Source organism: Myxocyprinus asiaticus, chromosome 27, assembly GCF_019703515.2.
Source record: "Myxocyprinus asiaticus isolate MX2 ecotype Aquarium Trade chromosome 27, UBuf_Myxa_2, whole genome shotgun sequence".
Lineage (NCBI taxonomy): Eukaryota > Metazoa > Chordata > Actinopteri > Cypriniformes > Catostomidae > Myxocyprinus > Myxocyprinus asiaticus.
This window is the reverse complement of record NC_059370.1, coordinates 14,016,480-14,042,492: the sequence shown is the minus strand read 5'-3', so window position 1 is coordinate 14,042,492 and position 26,013 is coordinate 14,016,480. Positions and strand designations below refer to the sequence as shown.

At 36.9% G+C, this 26,013-nt stretch overlaps 1 protein-coding gene across 5 annotated transcripts in view; it reads right to left on the bottom strand.

Moving 5' to 3' along the window:
- The window catches only part of LOC127418323 (rap guanine nucleotide exchange factor 2-like), a 185,681-nt gene that overhangs the window by 42,322 nt on the left and 117,346 nt on the right, over positions 1 to 26,013 (bottom strand). For 3 of the 5 annotated variants that reach the window (XM_051658872.1, XM_051658875.1, XM_051658874.1), the window contains exon 7: positions 24,286 to 24,303. The exons of 1 other annotated variant lie outside the window; for it this stretch is intronic. In XM_051658872.1, the coding sequence (XP_051514832.1) occupies positions 24,286 to 24,303 (18 nt within the window). Of the gene's footprint in view, positions 1 to 7,716; positions 8,231 to 24,285; positions 24,304 to 26,013 lie in introns of those variants that run through there. One more of the 5 variants, XM_051658876.1, reaches the window with a different exon arrangement.

Sequence of the window (26,013 nt, the reverse complement as noted above, 5' to 3'; positions counted from 1 at the left end):
TATTCAGTATTGTACACACTAAATCTGGACAGAAGGAGATGGGGAAATTATATTAGTAGTATTGTCGCAGCTTTCAGCAAGAGAAAGGTTGAATCATATCCACATAAAACAATCGTATAAATATGAATTGAAAATTAATGAAAGATGCGATATAGACACAGACTAAAAGATTAGCATGTGGCATGTTTATTTCCTCTGGTTTAGTGTGAGCATGCAACTCTTTTGTGGCGACACTGTACATGTTTGAAAGGGTGCGGCTGCAAGAGCAAAGTGTGTGTGGGCTTGTGCATGAGGAAAGGCTTTGACAGTAGCTCTGAGATAAGGAGCTAAGAACCAATTTCAGCTAATATTAGAGCACACAGCCCACGCACGCATACATGCGCACGGCCACATTCTGATAAAGCCCATTCAATCGGGTCCCGATTGTGTCATATGTATGTTTGTGTGCAAATGTGTGTTTTGGGGGGCTATTGGATGTCTTCCGCCAGCTGTGGCTGAGTATAGCTTTCATACAAAAAGCATCTGACCTAATTTCCACTCCCCTAATCATATACATGCCGGAAATGCAGTCAGTTCTCCCTGGAGATGGAGAGCTTGAACAGAGAGAGAGTAAATAACCTTATAGACTGCAGATAAGGCAGATAAAATATATATATATATTTGCCAGATACTATATCTGGACAAATACAGCAATATCAGTAAGCAAGAGAGAGGGTAAAATAGAGGCCAGAAACCTGCTGTTTGGTGTACTGTGAGGTTAAAGGTGTTTTAACACTATAATGTGTTCAGACACAAATTTTGTCATGAATATTCCACCTCAAGTGCACAGATTCATTATTTCAACCTACGGCCACAGCAATTAATGCATATTAATTAGGGATATTTGCACCTAAAAGCAGACAGGCTACATAAAAGGAAGCTGAATGAATGAATGAATGAATGAATGAATGAATGAATGAATGAAAGAAAGAATGAGACTGAAAAAGAAAGAAAGAAAGAGACTGAAAAAGAAAGCAAAAAGAAAAAATAAATAAAACAAAAACCAAATAAGAGACAGAATGAAAAATGAAACTGGTGAACAACAGAGCAAAAGGGAACGAATGAGAAAATGTAAGACAGAACGAAAGGAAGCTAACAAAACGACTGCACAACAGAAAGACAGAATGAAAGACATAAAAGAAAGACACAACAAGACAATGAAAAAATGACAATGCAAAACATAACTAAAGACAATGCAAGACATAAAAGATGTAAAGAAAGACAGAAAGAACAACATTACAAAAGACAGACAGAAAGAAAGACAGTGAAAGAAAGACACAATGTAAGAGGAAAGAAAACAAAAGACAGAATGAAAGACATAATGACCAAAACAATGAAAGGCATAACAAACCAAAGACAACGAAAGACGGAATTCACGACAGCAAAAGAAAAACATAATGAAAGACATCAGAAGACAGCATGAAAGACATAACGACAGACACAACAAAAGAAAGACAATGAAAGACATAAAAGAAAAATGGATTGAAAGACAATGCAAAACGAAAGACAGAAAGAATGGCATTATGAAAGACGGATTTAACAAGACAACAAAACAAAGATTTAATGAAAGAGACACAACTGAAGACAATAAAAGAAAAAATTGACAAAATAAAGAATGAAAGACATAACAAATGAAACAATGAAAGAAATACGTAAAGAAAGATAAAGAGTAAGCAAACAAGTAAACCAACAAAAGAAAGAAAGAAATTAAGAATGAAAGAAAGAGAGAAAGAGGAAAGAAAGGAAGAACGAAAGACAGGTTTGGCTTATATGACTCCATCACTGTATTGTGTTTTATTACTGTTCTAAAAGCACCAGTACACAATCACACTGCACTGTGTGGCAGAAGCAGCCCTATTTCGGCACTCATTGTCAGGTCAGCAAGTGCACTCAGCGCTCTTAAAATAAAGGCGCTGTGATAGCAGCAAAGCTTCTCAATTCACCCTCCACATCCTTTTGCTCGGGCACCTCGAGGCCATTCCCTCGACAGTCATCGCTGGGCCACAGAGCTGTCAGCTATGATACACACATCACCTCTCCCTTCCACTATCAAAACCTTCACGCCAATAAATTCAGCTCTCATGTGTACATGGGCTTTCCTTCCTGCCATCATAAAAATCGAGCAGGGAACATTGGAGTGGTTACTTGCTTGTGCTGAGAGGAGAGGCAATTGAGAAGTAATGCCATCTTTCATGGTGTCTTTTTTAGCGATTTATAAAAAAGCTGAGGAGTCGTTACCTAGGTTACTGTCATTAAAATGGATACATTTGAAGCCTGTCTACACAGGGATTGTGCAGAAGTATACTTGTTTACATGATTTACAACACAAACTCTACAAAGACAGTGCGGCCACGATAAATAAGTAGAGAGAGATTGGAGTTTTTAAAAGTGCAAGGGTCCAATAATGCAAAGAAGCGATACAGCGCAAAAAGCAGTGGTCCATGGAGAGAAAACCCTACTTTATTGGCTTTACTTGTGGCTGGAACAGTACTTTCAACACCATGATATCATTCTATATGAACTAATTTTAAAATGACGCCGCCCTTAAGTATAAATGCCAGCTTCGTTCGCCGAGGGTGCGTTTGTTCGCCCAAGAGAAAAAGTTTGGCTTCTTCCAAAGTATAAACCAGACTTAAGTATGTTTACTTAGGAAAAGCATGCAAAAACGATTGCCCTAAAAAAAATCTAAGTAAGGTCAACTAATTACATTTTAGTGTATGCCAACACTAAAACTGAGAAAAATGTTTTAATATTTTCAGTTCATTATTTAAAAAAATATAATTGAATTTTGATTTATGGGAGGTATGAGGAACTTTGTGAATGACTAGCATTCCAATTCTGCGGAAATCTGTGGAGCTTTCTGCGGAAATCTGCGGAGCTTTCTGCGGATTTCCTCATGGGCACAGATTTCGTGTGGACCTGCTTATGACTGAAAGAGAAAATCAGAGATTGCAATGCTTTTTTAGTCCCTAAAACTCCCAAATGTTACTTAAACTGGCAATGGCAATCAATTTATCTTCCCCAAACTTTAACTTATCCTCTTCTTCTTACAAAACAGCTGTACTTTTATAAATCCCACTGCCACAGGCTACACACAAAAGCTGTCTCTTTCCAGAGATTTGACCTACTAACATACAGAACTTTTTTTCTTTGTGATGTCACATTAAAAAGAGCAGCAGCTTCATTGAGCAAAAATATTTAGCTGTGAGGATTGATGAAGTTCATTTTCCATTCTCATATCCCCATAAAACGAAAGGGTCCTGCATTGCAGTTTTTATGGAAGTAGTAGTGTCGAGATGATAAAACTTGTTGAAAACTTCACAGAATGATGATTATGATCTAGACAAGATCAACATAAAAGGTGAAGATTCTGTCACCAAATAGGATTGCAATTTTTTAATAATAAGACAGATAGTCCCACCCCAAACTCAAGCCATGGGTTGAGCTAATGTTGCTGTGTCATGCTGGTTGAGATACAAGCAACAGAGGAACATTGAAAGTGCCACAGAGCAACAATGATTACTCCTTTCTGGGGATTCAACATAAAGAACAACATACAAATGGCTTACTTATAGTTGTCTCTGTATGTAAAGTATTACAACATCCAAAAAAGAACACACATCACCTTTAAGTATAATTTCCATGAAGCAACATCTTTGGAATACAAAGAGATGCACTTCACATTCAAGCTTAAAATGCATTGTTATCATTCAGCTGTGAATAATAGCACTAAATGTGATACACACCTAGTCATATTCAACACAACCAACGGGGATTCGTATTTATTCCTTATTATTAATTTGTGTTATTACGGACTCCATGTTATAGAGGGACGTTTCTCCATGCACAGTGATAAATCAAAAAGTAGCTTAGTGTTGTTGCACTTTCTCCAACTGCAGAAAGTGACAAATAGTCCAGCAGGGGATTAAAGGTAAGGTAAGCTACTCAAGCAAAAATTAATAACTCAAATAAAAAAATGAGCCAAAAAGTTGTTTATTGGCTTACACAGGGTGGCTGATATACAGTAACCAAATGTGGCCCAGTTTGACAGTGCACACATCTTGGTATGCAGAGACATCATTTGGGCAAAATGTAGGTAGTGGCAGCAGTCGATGTACATATGTCAATAGCAATATCCTGCCTGCCTCCCATGCCCACCCAGGGGTTCACTCATGTCCTTTAAGTGCCCTTTTCATGTCACTGTAGCACATAATAAAGACTTAACTCTCCTGCCACACAATTTAGGGCAGGCCTCAGTCAATTAACCCAAGTGACTTTTAGTCAAACAGTGCACAGGTCACAGACAGCATGCTACACTTGCAGGGGTCCCAAACATCTCTTGTGATGGCTCTGGGGAGTGTGCTTAATGACCTACAAATTCCAAATCAATGGGGACTGAGGCCAGTCCCTAACATTCTGGGTGCCTAACATTTCCACAGATTAAAAAAAGAAAATCTAGATAAACTAGTTTACCTCACAAACTGTCAGTTGTTGGTCAACTAGACAAACATCATGACCCATTACTTGTCCAAGAATTTGCTTAATGCAGGTATGAAAGCTTGTTTGTTTTCTCTGTGTTCTTGTGTCAGTGTGCATGTACACAATTGCATACTAAATGATTATTGTGCTTTTGAGTGCACTTTGTCTTGCTGGATGGCTTGCTTCTAATGTAGGCCTACCTGCTGTTATGCACTGTAGGTGTGGGTGTTGGAATGCGTGTGATGTGCTCGTGTTTGTCAATGCCAGAGGTGTGACATTATAAAAAAGGGCTGACGCTGGAGGACTCAAAGCTGCAAACCTATCCCATAAGGCTCGACATCGCTCTAGGGCCTCTCGCTTTCCCGAGCTTAGAGGATTAAAAGATTAAAGAGTTTAGTCTGGGCATCAGATTAAACAGTACAGATATTCTCACAAACACATCCCAATACATGTACTACTCTAATGGAGGGAATAAAGCAAACGAAATCCTTCCTATCCTTCCTGTTTTTCTATGAAACAACAGCAATGCCCACAATGGTCACAACTTCCTAAAAGTAGTAAGTGTACACCATAATACACAGACTTCTTTCATGTAACACCAGCAGGACAAATTTTGGTGTTTGTATGTTCATCCAATGGCATGGGTTTGGGGTGTGTCAGGAGGGAGTGTTTGGGAAACCTGTTTAAGCAGAGTCATTATTTTTGCAACTGAATTTGGTGAGGCTCCGTTTGGAGGCATTTCAACATTAAAATCTATTCTGCAGTATTCCACTAAATAAATGTGCCCCCAAATCAGCGCAATTATGTGAAAAAGCCTGCAGATTTCATCTGGGCCTGGAAATGTTCTGTTCAAATGGTTTTGTATCCTCAGGTCATGAACGACTGATTTCACTGTCATATTTTTGAAACAAATGGCCAAACAATGCAGAGAACTGTTCAAAATGAATGAGCGAGAAATAGAGAGAGCAGATATAAAATGAGTGAGAGATGGTATATGAAGACACTCATACACCCACACATGTTTCAGGGTGAGCACAAGGCCGACTGAACACAAGCACATTACAGCTGACAGAAGATCAATTCATTTACAGCTAAAAGTGCTCATCATTCCACTCAGCAATCCAGAGTTGATCGCTTTCCGATGCCTTCCATGTGCAAACACCATAGAGTGTGATCACTCACTCACATACAGACATATGAATCTGTGCAAGATGCAAAACATGTTCATGCTTTCAAAAATGCTGTCATCGAGTGGTTCTTAAAAAAGAAAAAAAGAAAAAAGCGTACGGTCATAAATGGCTTTATGAAACCCAACAGATATCGACATGACAGGGTTGTTGAGATTTCATAACTACTATCACACTCACACACTGACACACATACACAATCAAAGCAGGTAATAAACCATTTTAAGTCAGCATTACCATGATTTTACCACGGTATGGTCTGTTCTTAGGAACAGCCGTAATCTGAGAGACTAAAACCTCTTTAACCGTGGGAAAATCATTGTACCGCATGTCCTTGAATGGCTTACTTCTTTTACAAAATGGCAGCAACACCAATATGATTAGACACAAACTACAATAAATAGTAACATTTATTCATGATAATCAGGATAGAAAATGAATCCACAAAATAATGTAGTTCAATAGCATAATTGCAGGGTGTTTATGGTTGCTAAGCAACATAGCTATAGCATTATTATACAATGTGTGGTCACAGGTGTGCTTTTATCTGCATTTTACAACTGCTACGAACGTTGCTCATAAGGCCAGAATTTAGAGTCTGCATTTTTTATTTAAATCAACATAAAACATTTATTTAAAAATGTACAAGAAATGAGAAGAAAAAATCCTGCACGCTATATATACTATACATCCATAGAATGTGCAGTCACAGGAGTGTTTATTGGCGATTGCAGCTCATCCAATTCGAAATAATATTCAGAACTGTAAGATTTTTAATATGTATACAAAAAGAGAAGAGAAAATCCTGCATGCTATATTTACTATACACTACTAATATACATACATAAAACCTGCGTTACAGGTGTGCGTTTATCTGCATTTTACAACACCTTTGAAAGTGGCTGATCCAAACATAATTTAGCTTCAGAAATGATTTGTAAGACTTTTTTAATTGACATAAAGATTTTAAGTTAAAATGTATACAAAAAGAGAAAAAAATCCTGCATACTATATACCATTACTATACATACAAAGAATGTGCAATCACAGGTGTACGTTTCTCAGTATTTAACAACAGCTTCGAATGCTGCTCATCCAATCAGAATGTAGAGATGGGACTAACTAACAGGAAAAGAAAAGAAAAATCCTGTGCATATACTGTGTGTGAGTATAATACTACTGTACATACTTAAAATGTGCTGTTACAAGTGTGTTTATACTGTATGCATTTTACAACCACTTTGAATGCAGCTCATCCAATCAGAATTTAGAGTTGTTACTGATTCATAAGACTTTTTCAATTGACATCAAGATTTTAGGTTCAGCTTGATTCAAAAAGAGAACGAATTCTGCACACTACATATACATTGCATACATGTGTAGTCACAGATGTGCATTTATCGTCAATTTAGGACTGCTTCAAACGTGACTCTTCCAATCATGGAACGGATTCATAAGACTTTCTTTTTCAATCAATAGCAACATTTAGGTTCAGCTTTATTCAAAAAGAGAAGAAAAAAAATCCTGCACGCTACATATACTATACTTATATAGTGTGTGTGTGTGGGGGGGGGGGGTGCACATGGCCGCCTTCACACACTGACACACATTACACCGCCAGTGGATGAATGAGGTCGAGGTACTCAACAGCCTCTCATAAAATACGAATCAACAGGGTCGGGTGATACAACACATCTCTAACCTACACCTGCACGAAATGTCAATTAATACAGATCTGCATACATGCAATTAACCCTTTGCACACCCAAGCCTCAAAAAATGAGCTACACATAGATAGAAATGCATCAAGATGCACAAAAATATGTAATTTGCAAATTTATGAACACATGCAACTCATCTGTCTCTCGGAAATAAGAGTAACGTTAGCCGATCCATCAATTTCTCATCGTTTCAATGCATCCTGCTCATGTTCGGTGCATCAAGCTAATCTGATGAGCAAGAGCTGGTAGTATTTTGAGAAGAGCGCTGGCAGTGGAGGGTCGATACTCACAGGGCTTTTATCAGCCTGGCTGGAGACTCCATGGCCGCCACTGCTAACTAATGGCTTCATAATGGAGGTGCAGAGCCAGAGCGAAATTTAAGCATCCTGCTTGTTCCCGCTAATCTTCCCCCGTTGCCCCTCCGGTGAGTCTTCCCCTGTCTCCCTCCCTTTCTCCCCCCTCCTGCAGGGGAAAAAGAGGAGAATCTTTCCCAGGGAAGGAGGGGGAGAGAGTACAATCGGCAGAGATGATGCGCTGCTCCACGACTTGTACAACACGGTCACCTTCCAAAAAAGAATTAAAAAAATCAACGTTTTTCTTTGCCAGGTGCAAACGGCATCTGTCTGTCCACCATGTCCACAAAAAGTGGACGAAAAGGAAGAAAAAATTGAAATAAAAAGGAAAAACAGAGTGCTATGTGCAAGGATGAGAATTCCAGGCAGAAATCACGAAGACGAATCCTTGGTGCTTCAGGTAATTAGGTAAGACTCTCCCACCAATGACGACCAATGACAGCGTTATAAAAAAAAAAAAAAAAAAAAAAAAAAAGAGGTAAGGGAGAGGAAAAAAAGGCAAAAATGGCTGACAGCACTTTCACTCCCTCCCTGATCCTCTTCCAGTATCTCTCTCTCTCGTTTACACACACATGGTTTTATGCACCATTAGCCGATGTTGTGACCAGAAAACCAACCTCACGTATCCAGGCTGTCTTTGTTAAACACTCCGGTTCATTTGTGACCAAAGCAGGGGTGTGTGTGAGTGTTTGAGTGTGTGTGTGTGTACGGAGGGGGAGGACAAGAGGGGGGCTTGTGAATAGGAACCTCCTCCCTCCATCCCTCACTGAGGTTGAAAGAGCAGCCGCTGGTTCCTGCTATACTACACATTTACACTCATACGTGCATTTAACGCATAACAAGTCCATAGACTTTTTTTTTTTAGAAACAAGACTTTAGGTTCAAATATATAAGAGTGAGCACGTATACATGCACGTTTTTACACCAATGATTCTTAATCCAACAACCGCCTTAAACGGCTTTCCTTTAAGCAAAAAACGATCGACATCGGTACATTTCTGCCCATTATCCAGATTTTGCATTGCATGTAAACACCTTCACCGCTGTTCTTACCGGCTTATCTAATGTGAACAAGTGTTGTGAGCATGCCTGTTTATGTTTTGATGTCAAAAGAAGAGAATAGCCCAATATAAACAGTTTTCTTGTCTTGTCTGTTTTTTTTTTAAATTACTGTAATTTTTTTTGAATAAGCTGATTTGTGATAGTTATCAGTTTACTGCTGTGCATGTTTCGCTGGGTAAAAAAATTGATTTTCTGATTAAACGTGATATTCATTTGAATGATCCCAATATCGATTCTTAAATCCCAAGATCAATCTTTTACTTTAAAGTAAAAATTTACTTCAGTTTTGGATGTGTTGATTATTATATCTGTTAAATAAACAGCAATTGGACTGCATAGTTTGGGCCCTGTTGTTAATTCCGTAATTTACCAAGTAAGAAGGTTCCCTGTATAATTTGCTGCATTAGCAGAGAGAGAATTTCTTTCATTTATAAGCAAAAGGGACATAATTTTGTCTCTCTCAAAAAAAATAAAATAAAGAAATAATCATAATAAAAGCTGTATACCAGGGCTGTACAATCATGACAAAAATACTAATTTATGATTATTTTCCCTGATTTTGTAACTGCGATGATTCATTTCGATTACTAGAATCAAGTAGCGAACAGCCAATCCAAAATAATTTCAAATTACCAACTGCGCATTTCACTTTCAGCCTAAAAATTATATTTGAGTGCCATTTGATGTTTCTTCAGAACTCTTTTTTGTGTGCCACCGCAAACAGATATAAAGCACAAAATTCACTCAACAGGACCTATTGATGTCACTGACCTGCCTATTGAATAATCCAATGTGCCTCTCGCATTCAGTGCACAATGGACATATCTGATATTTTTACATTTTGACAAACGAGAGGACACCTACAGTAAATGGAATTCTGAAATCAATGATTAATCGTGATCTTGATTATTTATTTGATCAACTGTGCAGCACTACTGCATGCATAATATATAAAAAAAAAAAAAAAATAATAAAAAAAATTTAAAATGCCATTTAAAATAATTTTAGATGGAGCATCTCATACTACAGGATGTCAACTTCTCCAAAAGTATTTCATGACATCTACCCTTATACACACAGACACACACAAACACTAGGCAAAACAAGAAAGCACTAATGACAAAATGAGGAAAAATAGCATGCAATGGGTGAGGCGCAGATATGGAATATGGCAAAAGGGAAGAGGAAAGGATGAGAAGAGAAAAAGAGGAAGGGGTTGGGGGGGGGGGGGGGGGGGGGCAAAGGAATAGAGGGATGGAAAGACAAGAGAAATGAAGGATGAGCACAGTTAGCCCAGCGAGAGTAATGTCATTATCATGCTCCCCTCCGCTCACCACCAAGCCTGCAGGCAGTTGGCATGGCAACTACGGAGTAGAATCATTTCCTGGTCGGTTTGGGCAGGAGAGAGTTAGAGTGAGCAGAGGGAAAGAGAAAGAGATGGAGAGATTTACAGAGAAGGAAGACTGTAGCAGACGGCAGAAGCACGGAGTACATGGTGCTCTCACATCTTCTGTGTTACTATGACAACACTGCCAATTCATCCGCCCCCCCACACATGCCTGTTACCCCCTCTGGGTGACTGTCGGTCCCGCCCACATGCAACCCTTTAGCTTTGTGATGATGGAAGTGAGCTCACCCCCTCACAACATAAACACACACACTTCCCTAAAGGTCTATCGCTCTTTCTGTCAGTCAAAATAAAGGCTTACAGTAAATGTTATCATTCAATCAAACATTCATCTTTCTAACCAATAGAAAACCCTCTCTTTGTATCATGAAAAGGTGAAAAGCTGTGAACTCTAGCTGTGCCCTGGACTGACACTTATGATGTGATAATGAGAATTTGAATAACAAAGAAAAACATTAAATTAAATTTCATGCCATAAATCTACAGTCAAGGATATCTGACTTGAAAAAGACAGACATGGCAGAAAATGGCAGAAATTGTATTATTATTATGAAAATAAATAATTATCTTTTTGAGATCAACCTTTTGCTACAGTCTGCAACAGAAACCGCCAGCTTGCATGTTTTATTGTCTGTGCTTACAGGAGTGATGTGGGCGTGCATAGCTATTACCGAGTGAAATTTTGGAAGGCTTCCAGCACTGGGACCAAAACAAGCCCCTGATGACATCACCCCAGATGATGTAATGCCTGACAAAAACAAGCTCAGGTGCTGCCACGTCCCGTCGTTAGAGAAACCACCAATAATCAGAGGAAAACTGAGCGTCATTACATCACCACGGTAACAGGGTCACATCAAGGGATGGCTCGGCATCAACCAGAGTGCATTTCAGGAACAATAGTGGCTCATTATGGAAAGTTTGAGGTCAAGCAGCCTCCGCTTTAAGCAAAAAAAAAAAAAAAAAAACGTTTAATGAATGGAGTGATCGAAGGTTTTAGATGAAGGTTCATAATAATCTGGCTATTATGTTATGGTTAGTGGTTGATTAATTTGGGAATTTTCAAGGCCAGAGATCAAGGCATCCAATATATATATATATATATATATATATATATATATATATATATATATATATATATATATATATATATATATATAATTGTGCCACACATATATTTGACAAAAAAATATTTGTTTGATATCCGTTAGAGCATATATATTTGTGAATAATTTGAATGAAAGATCAAAAAGGATAAACAATAAAAACATATTTTTTACAGCCTTCTTTGCTCATATTTACCAAGGGTGCCAATATTTTTGTCCACCACTGTATGTGTGTGTGTGTGTTTTTTTTTACATTATTTGCACACAATAACATTAGTTCATGCATTTAAAACTGATAAAACACTTTTTTTCTTCTTTTTTTTAATGTTTTTAAATGAACAATAATAAGAGTAATAAATGCTGTGAAATAAAATTACTGTTCATTGTTTGTTCATGGTACTAAATACATTAACAAATGTTAATGTCACTCAAACTTATCTAACATACATACATATATACATACACATACAGTATATACACACACACACACACACACACACACACACACACACACATATATATATATACACACTACCGGTCAAAAGTTTTGAAACACTTGACTGAAATGTTTCTCATGATCTTAAAAACCTTTTGATCTGAAAGCGTATGCTTTTCAGCATAAATGTTTGAAATTAGTTTTGTAAAAAAAAAATATAATTGTGCCACCATATTAATTTATTTCATTATAAAACTAAAATTTAATACAAATAAAAAAAAAGCTTTTGAAATTGGTGACTTGGAGCAAATAATAAAGAAAAGCAGCCAATAAGTGCCCAACATAGATGGGAACTCCTTCAATACTGTTTAAAAATCATCCCAGGGTGATACCTCAAGAAGTTGGTTGAGAAAATGTCAAGAGTACGTTTCTGCAAAATCTAGGCAAAGAGTGACTACTTTAAAGATGCTAAAATATAACACAGTTTTGATTTATTTTGGATTTTGTTTAGTCACAACATAATTCCCATAGTTCCATTTATGTTATTCCATAGTTTTGATGACTTTACTATTATTTTAAAATGTGAAAAAAAATTATAATAAAGAATGAGTAAGTGTTTCAAAACTTTTGACCGGTAGTGTGTGTGTGTGTGTGGATATATATATATATATATATATAAGTTTTATTAATTTCATTTTGTTAAAGATTCATAATTCAGTTTGATGGAATTTTGTTATGTAATTGAAATGTGTAATCTAAAAAAACATATATATATATATTATATTTTTTAAGTGTAAAACCTTATTGTAAAGTGTTAACCAATAATTTTATTGAATTGGATCAATGTAAAATAAGTGTTCCTTTAATTTAACGTAATAATTTAGTATGAGACGTTAAATTAAATGAACCCTTATTTTACATTAGATTTATCACTAAAATATTTAACACTTTACAACAAGGTTCTACAGTATATATTAACATTCATTAATGCATATCATGAATGAAAAAGTAATAATTTCCCAGAATGTATTAATCTTAGTTAATGTTAATTTGTAAATATACAACTGTTCATTGTTAGCTCATAATGCATTCATAACACAACTTCTAATGTTAAAAATGTATTAGTATATGTAGTAATTAACATTAACCAATTTTAGTTAATGCTTTACAAATAATGTTTATTTTTTCATGTTAACTATTGTGTAAACTAATGTTAATGTGTACAACCATATTTTAAGGTGCTAAACATTATAAAAAAAAAAAAATGTGCATTACCCAATAAAAAAATTCTGTAGGAAGATGTTTGGTACTGAAACGATGGGCACTATCACTTCTGTTAATCAACCGTGTAGGCACAGTTTTGCAGGTAATCCGAAAATACTTATATATTGACTGCTAAATCGCCCTGCCTTGGATGATACATAATTCTATCACAAGTTGCTGTATGTTTTCTAAAACTGGAAGTAGTTGTTCTACTGCATTTAAGTTGCTTTAAAAGGAGTTTTCGTCAAATCAATAGTACTTTGTGTAGCATAAGGGCAATCAAAGCTCAATAGGCCAAGGCATGCAATAATATGAAATTGTTGTGTTTTAATGTTATTGATGAGTGCTTTGATCAATGAATCAATCAAAAAAGAGAAAACCTAGCAGGTTAGAGAAGTGATGATGTAGGCCAAAAATGTCACGCTTCTTACAAAGCACTGAGCAGCTTTTCAGAATACAAATTGAGATATTACTTCTTTTGAAAAGGTACTGTTATCCTTCTACTGCTGAAAACAGCAAAACTGTCAAAGATCCCTCTCCAACATATACACAAGGGAGTCGGGATGCAGCGGAAATCAGAGGGTGAGAGACAGAGAAAAAAAGACAAAGAGGGAGAGACAGACAGATAGGATTAACATCGACTAGAGCTCTTCCGGATCATTCCTTTCACACCTAACCTTTTGAAAATGTGAGTACAGTAGAGATGCAATGCATTCTTTATCCTGAAAGATAAGCTTCCATAAAAAATAAAAAAAGCTTTTTGCAAATGCGCCCAGTGGTTGCAAACACAAATTTTTAGATAGCTGTTATCAAAACATCTGGATGCGTTACACTAATGAGAATTTGCGTGTAAAATGTGCTTAAAGGAATATTCCAGGTTCAATACAAGTTAAGCTCAATCGACAGCATTTGTGGCATAATACTGATTACCACAAAAATTAATTTAATAAAAATAATGTTACACTGCAAAAATGTTATGGTCCTAAATATAGGCTTTATTTTCTTCATGCAAGATATAATTTCTTATATTATGTTTTATTATAATTTAGTGGGTGTAAATGACAACAGATAGCATGAATCAATCTTTCAATTCTAGTGTTGACACACTTTGAACACAAATAGCTTTAGCACATACTGCTGCAAGTACACATCTTGTTAATATTTAGGTCAATCTTACTGACCAAAAATGTGAAAGCTGTTTTGTCTCTTTAGGAAATGCTACGCTTAGCATGCGGCTCAGCAGAACAGATATGTGGTGGGGGGGGGGGACTAATGTTTAGCCTGAGACTAATTAAAGATCAATGTTATAGGCAACATAGGTGAGCATCATGTGAAGGAAGAGTGCCTTTCTAGCATCTCGTTTCCTACGCCACCTGTTCGGGTTCAAAGTGTCTATGTTTCACTAGCACACTTCTAATTCTGCTGACTTCCTGTCAAAATAGACACAGGAAGAGGATTTCCTCACGGAGTGATTGAGCTGGACTGAATTTCTTCAGAAAGGTTGGAGGAAAAAGAGGAAGGGCTGTTAGTCTAAAACAACAGTAAACTGAGATGTGGCGTTCTGCTAATTGAGGAAGGTGGGTGAGGTCAACGTAAAGAAACACAGTGAAGGAAGCCAGTTTTTTCTCCTCTTCCAGAAGTAGGCCAACAGCATTCTAATGTCTGATTACTACAACAAGCAAACATGAAAACTATGGCAGTCAAGAATTCTTCATATTTACACTGGTGGCCAAATGTTTGGAATAATGTACAGATTTTGCTCTTATTGGAAGAAACTGGTACTTTTATTCACCAAAGTGGCATTCGACTGATCACAATATATAGTCAGGACATTAATAATGTGAAAAATTACTATTACAATTTAAAAAAAATATTCAGAACTTAAACTACTTCAAAGAGTTCTCATCAAAAAATCCCCCACATACAGCAATGACCGCTTTGCAGATCCTTGGCATTCTAGCTGTCAGTTTGTCCAGATACTCGGGTGACATTTCACCCCACACTTCCTGTAGCACTTTCCATAGATGTGGCTTGTCGGGCACTTCTCACGCACCTTACAGTCTAGCTGATCCCACAAAAGCTCAATGGGGTTAAGATCCATAACACTCTTTTCCAATTATCTGTTGTCCAATGTCTGTGTTTCTTTGCCCACTCTAACCTTTTCTTTTTGTTTTTCTTTTTCAAAAGTGGCTTTTTCTTTGCAATTCTTCCCATAAGGCCTACACCCATGAGTCTTCTCTTTACTGTTGTACATGAAACTGGTGTTTAGCGGGTAGAATTCAATGAAGCTGTCAGCTGAGGACATGTGAGGCGTCTATTTCTCAAACTAGAGACTCTGATGTACTTATCCTCTTGTTTAGTTGTACATCTGGCCTTCCACATCTCTTTCTGTCCTTGTTATAGCCAGTTGTCCTTTGTCTTTGAAGACTGTAGTGTACACCTTTGAACGGAATCTTCAGTTTTTTGGCAATTTCAAGCATTGCATAGCCTTCAGTCCTCAAAACAATGATTGACTGATGAGTTTCTAGAGAAAGCTGTTTCTTTTTTTTTGTTGCCATTTTTGACCTAATATTGACCTTTAGACATGCCAGTCCATTGCATACTGTGGCAACTCAAAAACAAACACAAAGACAATGTTAAGCTTCATTTAACGAACCAAATAGCTTTAAACTGTGTTTGATATAATGGCAAGTGATTTTCTAGTACCAAATTAGCAATTTAGCATGATTACTGAAGGATAAGGGGTTGGAGTGATGGCTGCTGAAAATGGGGCCTGTCTAGATTTGATAGTGATGGTGCTGTTTTTTTTTACATCAGTAATGTCCTGACTATACTTTGTGAACAGCTGAATAACACTTTGGTGAATTAAAGTACCAATTTCCTTCCAAAACAGCAAAATCTGTACATTATTCCAAACTTTTGGCCGCCAGTGTACTTTACTGAATCTATACGAAAATGCATCCATTTCACATAATATTTTGAGAGGGAATTATCCATATTGGTTACTGTAAGACTGTACCAGAAAAGACATTAAGAAAAAGAGTTACTCAACATGTAATACATGATTATTAATGATCTGTTACTATAGCATTTGCCAATGAACAGTGTCACACAGTAATTAGGTATAAGGGAATAATAAGGAATTTAAGTATGCACAATGTTAAAATCATTAGGGCTAGGTAAAAATATAGATTTTAAATTAAAATCCCAAGATACATGTTTTACTTTTATTTGAAAGTTTACATTAGTTTTGGTTGTGTGAATTATTCTATCTGGTATACAAATAGTAACTGAATAGCAAAGTTTGGGACCTGCTTTTAATTTTTTTAATGAGTAATTTAGTGTACCATGATAAAAAGTTAATTGTATAATTTAGAGCATTAACTGAGAAAGAATTTCTTTCAGATGCCACCAAAATGGACATAATATCTGAGATATACCCAAATGAATCAGAATCAAATTAAATCTTATCAGAATCTAACTGAATCAAGAGCTTGTGAATTGGAACCAAATCAAATCAGGAAACGTGTCCATACCCAGTCCTAAAAAAAATAAAAAAAATAAAAATGGAACTGGAACTGGTTCGGATTAAGAACCTTAGCATAGTAGGGCAAAGTTTAAAAGCTGTTTATTCCTGACAACGAAAGTTACAGGTGTAAAAGTTAAAGCATAATCCTGAAAGGTCACTCGATGGAACTTTACAGCATACTGGTTGAACTGTCAACGTATACTATTATGCGCACATAGTAATCTTCAACAAAAATGCTGAAGACTGAATATGAGTGAGAGAGTGGAAAGAGGGATGAAAAGAGACCAAGGAGGGGGAGAAATCAAAGGTGAAGATTCAGTAAGTGATTCAGTCAGTATAAATGCTTCTGCAAGGTAGACTGCCTCCTGACGGATAGCACCCATTTCAACCCAGATGCCCAGTTGTTATCTCCAATTTAAAATGTCCATGCGGCTTAAACCATCAACTGTCAAAACAGCTATGATAGAGCTGGTATCATAACTGTCAACTGCAATTAATGCTAATGGGCAGGAGAGACAAAATAAATAATTTTCATTCTACAGTGTAACGCTACAAATATGATCAAATGTGTTGGTTGTAATGCTACAAATATAATAAATTGATTGGTTATATTTCTCCAGTACAATACATTTGCCAGAGTACAAAGCTATGGGGTCCAGGCAGACATTTAACTGTTAAAAGAATAGCCACAGTTAAAATAGTTACAATATACAATTTTAAAGCATAATATTTTTTGTGAAGAACAAAGAGAAATCTAAGACAAAATTGTTCCTTTTGCTGTAGCGTTCAAATCTCATTCACAAATGCAAACAATAATCTATAATTGTTTTGTCATTCTTTTTTTAAAAATGATCTGCTTTTGTATAGCATGAATTAATCTTGGTTGATGTTAATATACTAAAACATTTTAACATTACAAGTTAAATTATGAATGCATTAGGAACTAACAATGAACTCATACGAGTCATCTGTTTGTGAATGAGACTATAGTGGTTGCTCTGTATGTTTGTTTTTGTGTAAAATACATATTGTCTGTTTTATTTCCTGGTACCTGGCCATTTCAACATTACATTCAACTCAGACCGCATGCTTTCAACTCGGGAAAACTATGATGCGTTTCGCAATGGTGCCGTAGATTCAGTATGGTCTACTTGTATGAACCTTTTTAAGAGTTTGGCATTGTGAATCACGTCCATGTTTGTTGTACTGTACATAGAGGAGCTTTTACATTCAGTCTAACGTGTCTTTGTGTTTTACAGAAGAAAGTCATACGTATTTGAAATGACAGGAGGATGAGTAAATGATGACACAGTTTTCATTGTTGGGTAAACTATCCCCTTTTAGAATCATACCTGTCAAAATATTTTCAAAGGCCTTCTCATATTTCCTAAAAAAATTTCTAATTGTATAAATCCTTTAACGTGTAGGCCTTTTGTGTCTCATTGCAGGCAAATGCAGCAGCAATCACTGAGTACAGCTCTAAAAATAGAGCCGACTCTTCACAAGAACACCTGACAAGACTCTCTCGCTTTCTCACTCCTTTTCACTCTCTGACACACACCATCACACTTTCCATCTCCCAATCACTTTGCTTCACTCCTCACTGAATCTAATTACTGCAAAACAGGTATTAGCTCAGCAGCAGTAAAGTCTACCCATCACCAGTCCACATAATGCCTAGAGCATCAAATAACACAAATACACACTCATAAACACATTTAATACATACACACCTCGCTTGTAACACTTTATATTCGCTGGAGAGCTGAGTCTTGCTAGTACGGTACAATTAAAGGCACAATCTTTCCATAGTGGAACACAAAATGAGATGTAAGGCGTTGTGTTAGACTCAAGCATCATTCACTTTCATTGCATCTTTTTTCCATACAATGAAAGTGAATGACGACTGAAGCAACAAAGTCATACAGGTTTGGAATAGCTTGGGGGTATGTCAACGAGGACAGAATTTTCATTTTTGGATGAACTATATCTTTCAGATTATCTTAGCTACTAAATCCTAAATCTTTATATTACGGTTTTGTTATCTTATGGTGAGTTGATCATCAGCATCACTATCAATATTGCTGACACTTACTAGTTTGTGCTACAAACAATGATACCTCAAATCATGTGGCTAGTTAAAGAATGTTGTGCTGCATCTTTTCTAGAGATCCAACGTATGATTTTTGCATGCCAGATGATTAAACATGCAAAAAAAAAAAAAAAAAAAAAAAAAAAAAACACCTATAGACTTATATGGCAGAGGGACCCAAGCCATATCTAGGGACCAGAATATCAAAAACAGAGATGTGGGATCTTTAGACTTGAGCAAGCAAGCAACCACCTAGCAACTGCGTAGCAACACAATAAAAAAAAAAAAAAAAAAAAAAAAAAAACACACATAAGCAACTCTGCAACTGTATAGGAATGTCCTGCAACCACCAACAACACCTTAGCAACGTGGCAGCAAGTTTTCCACAGACATGCATCACTTAAAAAATCTTCAAAAATATATGTCTTGTATATCTCATACATTATCTGCCAATAAGCTATGGAATTGTGTAAGTAAAAACCAAGAATGTGTATACTACAGGCTTCTATTTGCAAATCACACTGCAAATATAAGAGGTTTGACTGTTTGCAGTATAGCATCACCCACTTTATATCACTGTAGGACCAACACATTAGCTCTGTTTTAAAACCAAGCAAGCTACCTTGCCGTCTCCTGCCTACATAGGCAACTATCTTCTAAGTCAGCTGTGTGCATCCCATTTTTTGTAACTGAGCGAACAGTGCGCATGGCGACACAGTAAAAAATTAATGACTTGTATGAGGCAACATTAGCTATATTGATAAACATGTTCAGATACAACGCAAACATACTAACACAATAAAAGTAGGTTAATAATAGTAATAAAATAAATAAGAGGGGTTTCAAAAGAAAAAGATAATTAATCTGTTAAGTTAGATAAACCAAACATTTTAACAAATTTTTTTATTACTTTTACAAAGCTTTACCATCTTATAATAACATTGCCATTCTATCAAAAATAGAATTAGGTTTATTTTCTGACCATTTCATCTTATGGACAACAAATCTTCCATAAATAGAAATAGAAGTTTGTTGCTTTTTATTACAAAGGTTCTTAAGACATTTACATTGGCAAAAAAACATTGAGGGCATAAAATAATTACACATGTTAATGTACATCAAGTAAATGTGCCTTATTTATGAAACACATTGTGTGCAAATCGTTAGTAAAACAATTATTGTGTAAATTGTGGCATTTATTTAAATGGGACATTTACATAAGCATGCATTTACACACACATTTGTTTTGCTCATGTTTCATGAATTAGGCAAATTTACTGCTCAGTCACCACCCTGCATGTTAGCATTTCTATTACAGTTTATGTGAATGCAAGCATGAATGTAAGCATTTCAATGTACATTTTATAAGCATAAAATATATTAGAGGTGCCTTCTACACTGAATGTCACAGAGACTGTAGCATTGCTCTTTAGATTGAAATTGTTTTGAATAGTTTGTGTGAAAAATGTTTAATACTGTAGCATATCAGGCACAAGAAAAGTTTTTTTTCCCTCAGGCTATCCATCTCATGAACAGTTAAACACTATACTATAATTATGTGCAATACACAGCCTAGTCAGTTATATTATTTAACACATCCTCTTCTGTATTACATTCCCTTGCACTGTAACAGATTTCTATGTTCATATATATATATATGAATATATATATATATATATATATATATATATATATATATACACATACATACACACACACACACACACATACACACATACACACAGTTGTGCTCAAAAGTTTGCATACCCTGGCAGAAATTGTGAAATTTTGGCATTGATTTTGAAAATATGACTGTTCATGCAAAAAAACTGCCTTTTATTTAAGGATAGTGATCATATGAAGCCATTTATTATCACATAGTTGTTTGGCTCCTTTTTAAATCATAATGATAACAGAAATCACCCAAATGGCCCTGATCAAAAGTTTACATACCCTTGAATGTTTGGCCCTGTTACAGACACACAAGGTGACACACACAGGTTTAAATGGCAATTAAAGGTTAATTTCCCACACCTGTGGCTTTTTAAATTGCAATTAATGTCGGTGTATAAATAGTCATTGAGTTTGTTAGCTCTCACGTGGATGCACTGAGTAGTCCAGGGGGAAAAGAAAAGAACTGTCAAAAGACCTGCATAACAAGGTAATGGAACTTTATAAAGATGGAAAAGGATATAAAAAGATATCCAAAGCCTTGAAAATGCCAGTCAGTACTGTTCAATCACTTATTAAGAAGTGGAAAATTCGGGGACCTCTTGATACCAGGCCAAGGTCAGGTAGACCAAGAAAGATTTCAGCCACAACTGCCAGAAGAATTGTTCGGGATACAAAGAAAAACCCACAGGTAACCTCAGGAGAAATACAGGTTGCTCTGGAAAAAGACGGTGTGGTTGTTTCAAGGGATTCCCAGATCTCAGTTCTTTAGGTATTTACAGCAGCACCACCTGCTCTGTACTATTTCTGGGAGAAGCATACAACCCCCTAAAGCGGCAGATACTCTGGGAGTGGTGAATACTGCTTTTGGAAAAGGTTATGAGGCATCAGTGTATTACTCCCTGCTAATTCAGAGTCTGGGGGACGGAGCTTTAACTTCTGTCAAGAGTTTATGGGAGAAAGATTTAAACTTGGTATTGGAGGAGGGAGTGTGTGTGCTAGGATTCTAAAAAAACTTCAAGTCTGCATTTAGAGATGCAAGGGTTTGCCTTATGCAATTCAAAATTTTACATCGATTCAATTGGACACCCTCTAGATTGTATAGGCTTGGTCTTAAAGTCACACCCACCAGCTGGCGATGCCAATCGGAAGATGGAGACATGACCCATGTTTTTTGGTGGTGTGTTAAGATCCCAGAATTTTGGTTGAAGGTCCAGAGTTTTATGTGTGACGTATTGGGCACTCAATTGTCATTGTGCCCCAGACTCCGTATTTTAGGCGATGGGGCGGTCATCATTATAGGGAATAAACACATAAAAAATTGGTTCCTAACCAGTGTCATGATTTCCAGACAAGTTGTTTTAAGGGGATGGAAGTCGGCTGGAGCACCCCATTTCAGGAGTGGTGCTCAGAGATGGGGAAGGTGGCAGCTTTCGAAGAAGGGTCATCTAGAAGAATTTGGATTTGTTTGTTGGGAAATGGGGCAAATATTTGGCGTTCTTGGAGGGCTTTCGGGGCGGGGCAGTGGAGAGGGAGGTGTAGTTATTAGTGTGTGTGATTATTATTATTATTATTTATTTTTTGTGTGTATGTGCTCATGTGTGACCACAGGGGTGTTTGTTGTGGGTCGGGGTGGGGTTGGGGTGGTAGTGGGGGTTAAATATTGATTCTGTATATATGTTTTTCTTTTCTTTGTTTGATGTGTGAATCAATAAAAAAATGTTAAATCACAAAAAAAAAAAAAAAAAAAAACATGGAAAAACTGGAGAAAAAAAATAGTAGTTGTTTCTGACTGGCAAACTACTTCTCACTACTACTTTCTACTAATTCAGATGATATTTTCTCTGGGCTGCCCCGTCATTTCACAAAATAGTACAACGGTGGGTGCGTCAAGTTCAACTGAATGATACATAAATGCGCCGTTGATGGCATTTATATTAGGATCACTGTTTTAAGAATGTGAAATGTCAGAATAATAATGTCAGAGAGAATTATATATTTCAGCTTTTATTTCTTTCATCACATTCCCAGTGGGTCAGAAGTTTACATACACTTTCTTAGTATTTAGTAGCATTGCCTTTAAATTGTTTAACTTGGGTCAGACATTTTGGGTAGCCTTCCACAAGCTTCTCACAATAAGTTGCTGGAATTTTTGCTCATTCCTCCAGACAGAACTGGTGTTACTGAGTCAGGTTTGTAGGCCTCCTTGCTTGCACACGCTTTTTCAGTTCTGCCCACAAATGTTCTATCGGATTGAGGTCAGGGCTTTGTGATGGCCACTCCAATACCTTGACTTTGTTGTCCTTAAGCCATTTTGCCACAACTTTGGAGGTATGCTTGGGGTCATTGTCCATTTGGAAGACCCATTTGTGACCAAGCTTTAACTTCCTGACTGATGTCTTGAGATGTTGCTTTAATATATCCACATAATTTTCCTTCCTCATGATGTCATTGTGATCAAGATTCGTGTTGGGCAGATAAAGGAGGAAGCGGGAGAATGTTTCCACAGTTCACGTGAGTCCGTTTTATTAATGAATAAACAGCAATCGTTTTTCAGCTTCACTCAAAACACAAGACTGCTTTTCAGCTTCAAACAACAAAAACTCTCTCTCTCGGGGAACAAACACGAAGACTCTGGTATGTCTCCCCCTCTCTCTGTGGACTGGCCATTTTTTATCTCCCCCAACTCTCACTGTGAACAGAGACAGCAATTAGTCACAATTAATCTCAGGTGGATGTCCTTACCGCTTTCTCTCTCCCCAGACGGGCGCTCAACCATGCCCTCACCTCCATAGCCATCTATTTTGTGAAGTGCACCAGCCCCTCCTGCAGCAAAGCACCTCCACAACATGATGCTGCCACCCCCATGCTTCACAGTTGGGATGGTGTTCTTCGGCTTGCAAGCCTCACCCTTTTTCCTCCAAACATAATGACGGTCATTATGGCCAAACAGTTGTTTCATCAGACCAGACGACATTTCTCCCACAGTAAGATCTTTGCCCCAATGTGCACTTGCAAACTGTAGTCTGGCTTTTTTATGGCAGTTTTGGAGCAGTGGCTTCTTCCTTGCTGAGCAGACTTTCAGGTTATGTCGATATGGGACTCGTTTTACTGTGGATATAGATACTTGTCTACCTGTTTCCTCCAGCATCTTCACAAGGTCCTTTGCTGTTGTTCTGGGATTGATTTGCACTTTTCACACCAAACCACATTCATCTCTAGGGGACAGAATGCATCTCCTACTGAGCGATATGATAGCTGCGTGGTCCCATGGTGTTTATACTTGTGTACTATTGTTTGTACAGATGAACATGGTACCTTCAGGCCTTTTGAAATTGCTCCCAAGGATGAACCAGACTTGTGGAGGTCCACCATTGTTTTTCTGAGGTCTTTTCTTGTATTCTTTTGATTTTCCCATGATGTCAAGCAAAGAGGCACTGAGTTTGAAGGTAGGCTTTAAAATACATCCACAGAATTTTCCTGCTGCTTAAAGGCACAGTTAACTTAGTGTATGTAACCTCTGACCCACTGGAATTGTGATATAGTCAATTACAAGTGAAACAATTTGTCTGTAAACAATTGTTGGAAAAATTACTTGTGTCATGCACAAAGTAGTTGTCCTAAACGACTTGCCAAAACTATAGTTTGCTAATATGAAATCTGTGGAGTGGTTAAAAAATGAGTTTTAATGACTTCAACTTAAGTGTTTGTAAACTTCTGACTTCAACTGTAAAACACATCCACACAAATAAGCCATACTGGACTGACCTCAAGTTCATAATCTCTTATTACACATACAAATAACCTATAAATACCCCCCCCCCCCCCCCCCACCAACACCCCACATACACACACTCACAAAGACACTGACACATATAAAATCACAATAAAGCAGTAATGACACATACACATGCACACAGAAAGAGAGAATAAGTACTATACCTGGGGCTTAACGCATTCCTGCACAGTAGCCAGTATGAGGGGAGAAGCAGAGAAGATAAAGAGTTATTATCAGACTGAGTTATTCAAGAGCAGAGCAGACTCAGAGGAATCCAGTTAGGAAGCACTTTGCAAGTCATACTACGGGAGGAGGAGAGGGACAAATCCTTTATAAAAGCTCAGCCGCTATCACAAATACAGCAGAGGGAAGTGCACAGACACACACACACACACACACACACACACATAGCTGAGAAATATGAGGCAGATACAGAAACAAAAGTCCTAAAGCTAAAAGGGAACATGGACATGAATGGAAAGCCAGGTAATTATGCAACCAAATACAAAATATACTGTAACAATGTTTAAGAGAAGTCATGTAGTTATTGAAAAACTGAGAAGCAATCATCAGCTAAGTAAGAGATGCAGAAGGAAAAAGCTGGCATTCATTTACAAAGAGAGGGACTCATGATCATTAAAGACCAGTAACATTACAAGAGAGGAAGTGCCTAACTTTAAGTTACTCCATTGACAGACAACAAATATAATTAACACCGCATGAAATAACTTGACGAATGCAGTTTTCTGTCTTGTGTTGACGTATTTCCAATTGAAACAGAAAAGTTGGGATATGAAATTCTGAAGGGCTTGGAAAAAGGACAACTTTTTTCTTTTTTTTTAATAGCTCTAATAGGTATTAGAGAGAAGCCCATTAGTCCATACTTCAATAGTCAATATTGTTTATATATATGGCTGATGATACAATAAAGTCAATATGGCTGATGATACAACGTGTGTGTGTGTGTGTGTGTGTGTGTGTGTGTGTGTGTGTGTGTGTGTGTGTGATACAGCTTTAATACAAGAGTTCTATAAATAATTATACTGAGTAACTCACATCTCACAACTCACAAAATATGGCAAGCAATTTTATTAATGAATTATTTTTTTGACAACTAAAAAGTTTGGTTAGGTTTTGTTGATTTAAAACAAAGCATTAATTAAAAAAAAAAAAAAATCTTCTGTTTGGGAGAAAATGTTACTCTCATTTAGCACCACACAGTGGGCATTTCACCTTGAAATTGCTGCGATACTTTTAAGGAACCACGTAATATTTTGCAAAAATGTTGTCAGTGCCACATAATTTTCATGAGATCAGTCTGGAAATGTTCCAGTGTTGTTATAAGAAATACTGGAACACTTGGATTGCCGCTTGTACGATCAAATTAGTGGATCAGCACAAGTGGAATTTTTTTTTATTTGGTTTCCACAGTAATCCAGCCTATTTAAATTTTAGGTGAAATGGATGATGGAATACTGTAGTAGGCAGAAGCCTTGATGATTTGCATGTGCAAGACACTTTTCTGGCCTACCAGCAAAAACCTTAAATAGGCTTCAGTATATTCAGAACTCTGCTGCTCATGTTCTTACACACACCTCACCATGTCTACACATTACCCCTGAGCTCTCACAGTTGCACTGGCTTCCCATCCATGCTTGTATTGATTTTAAAACTCTCATTTTAACATATAAAGCAGTTCATGGTATTGCACCAGAGTATCTTTGCAGTCTTGTTGCGCCCTGCACTCCCTCCCGTTCTCTTCATTCTGCCAATTCATTTGCACTTCAGCAGCCCTCCTGCAAACTTAAATCTATGGGGGAAAGAGCTTTCTCTTTCAGAGGCCCTAAGCTATGGAATGCTCTTCCTTTTACTATTAGAAACACCCCAACCTT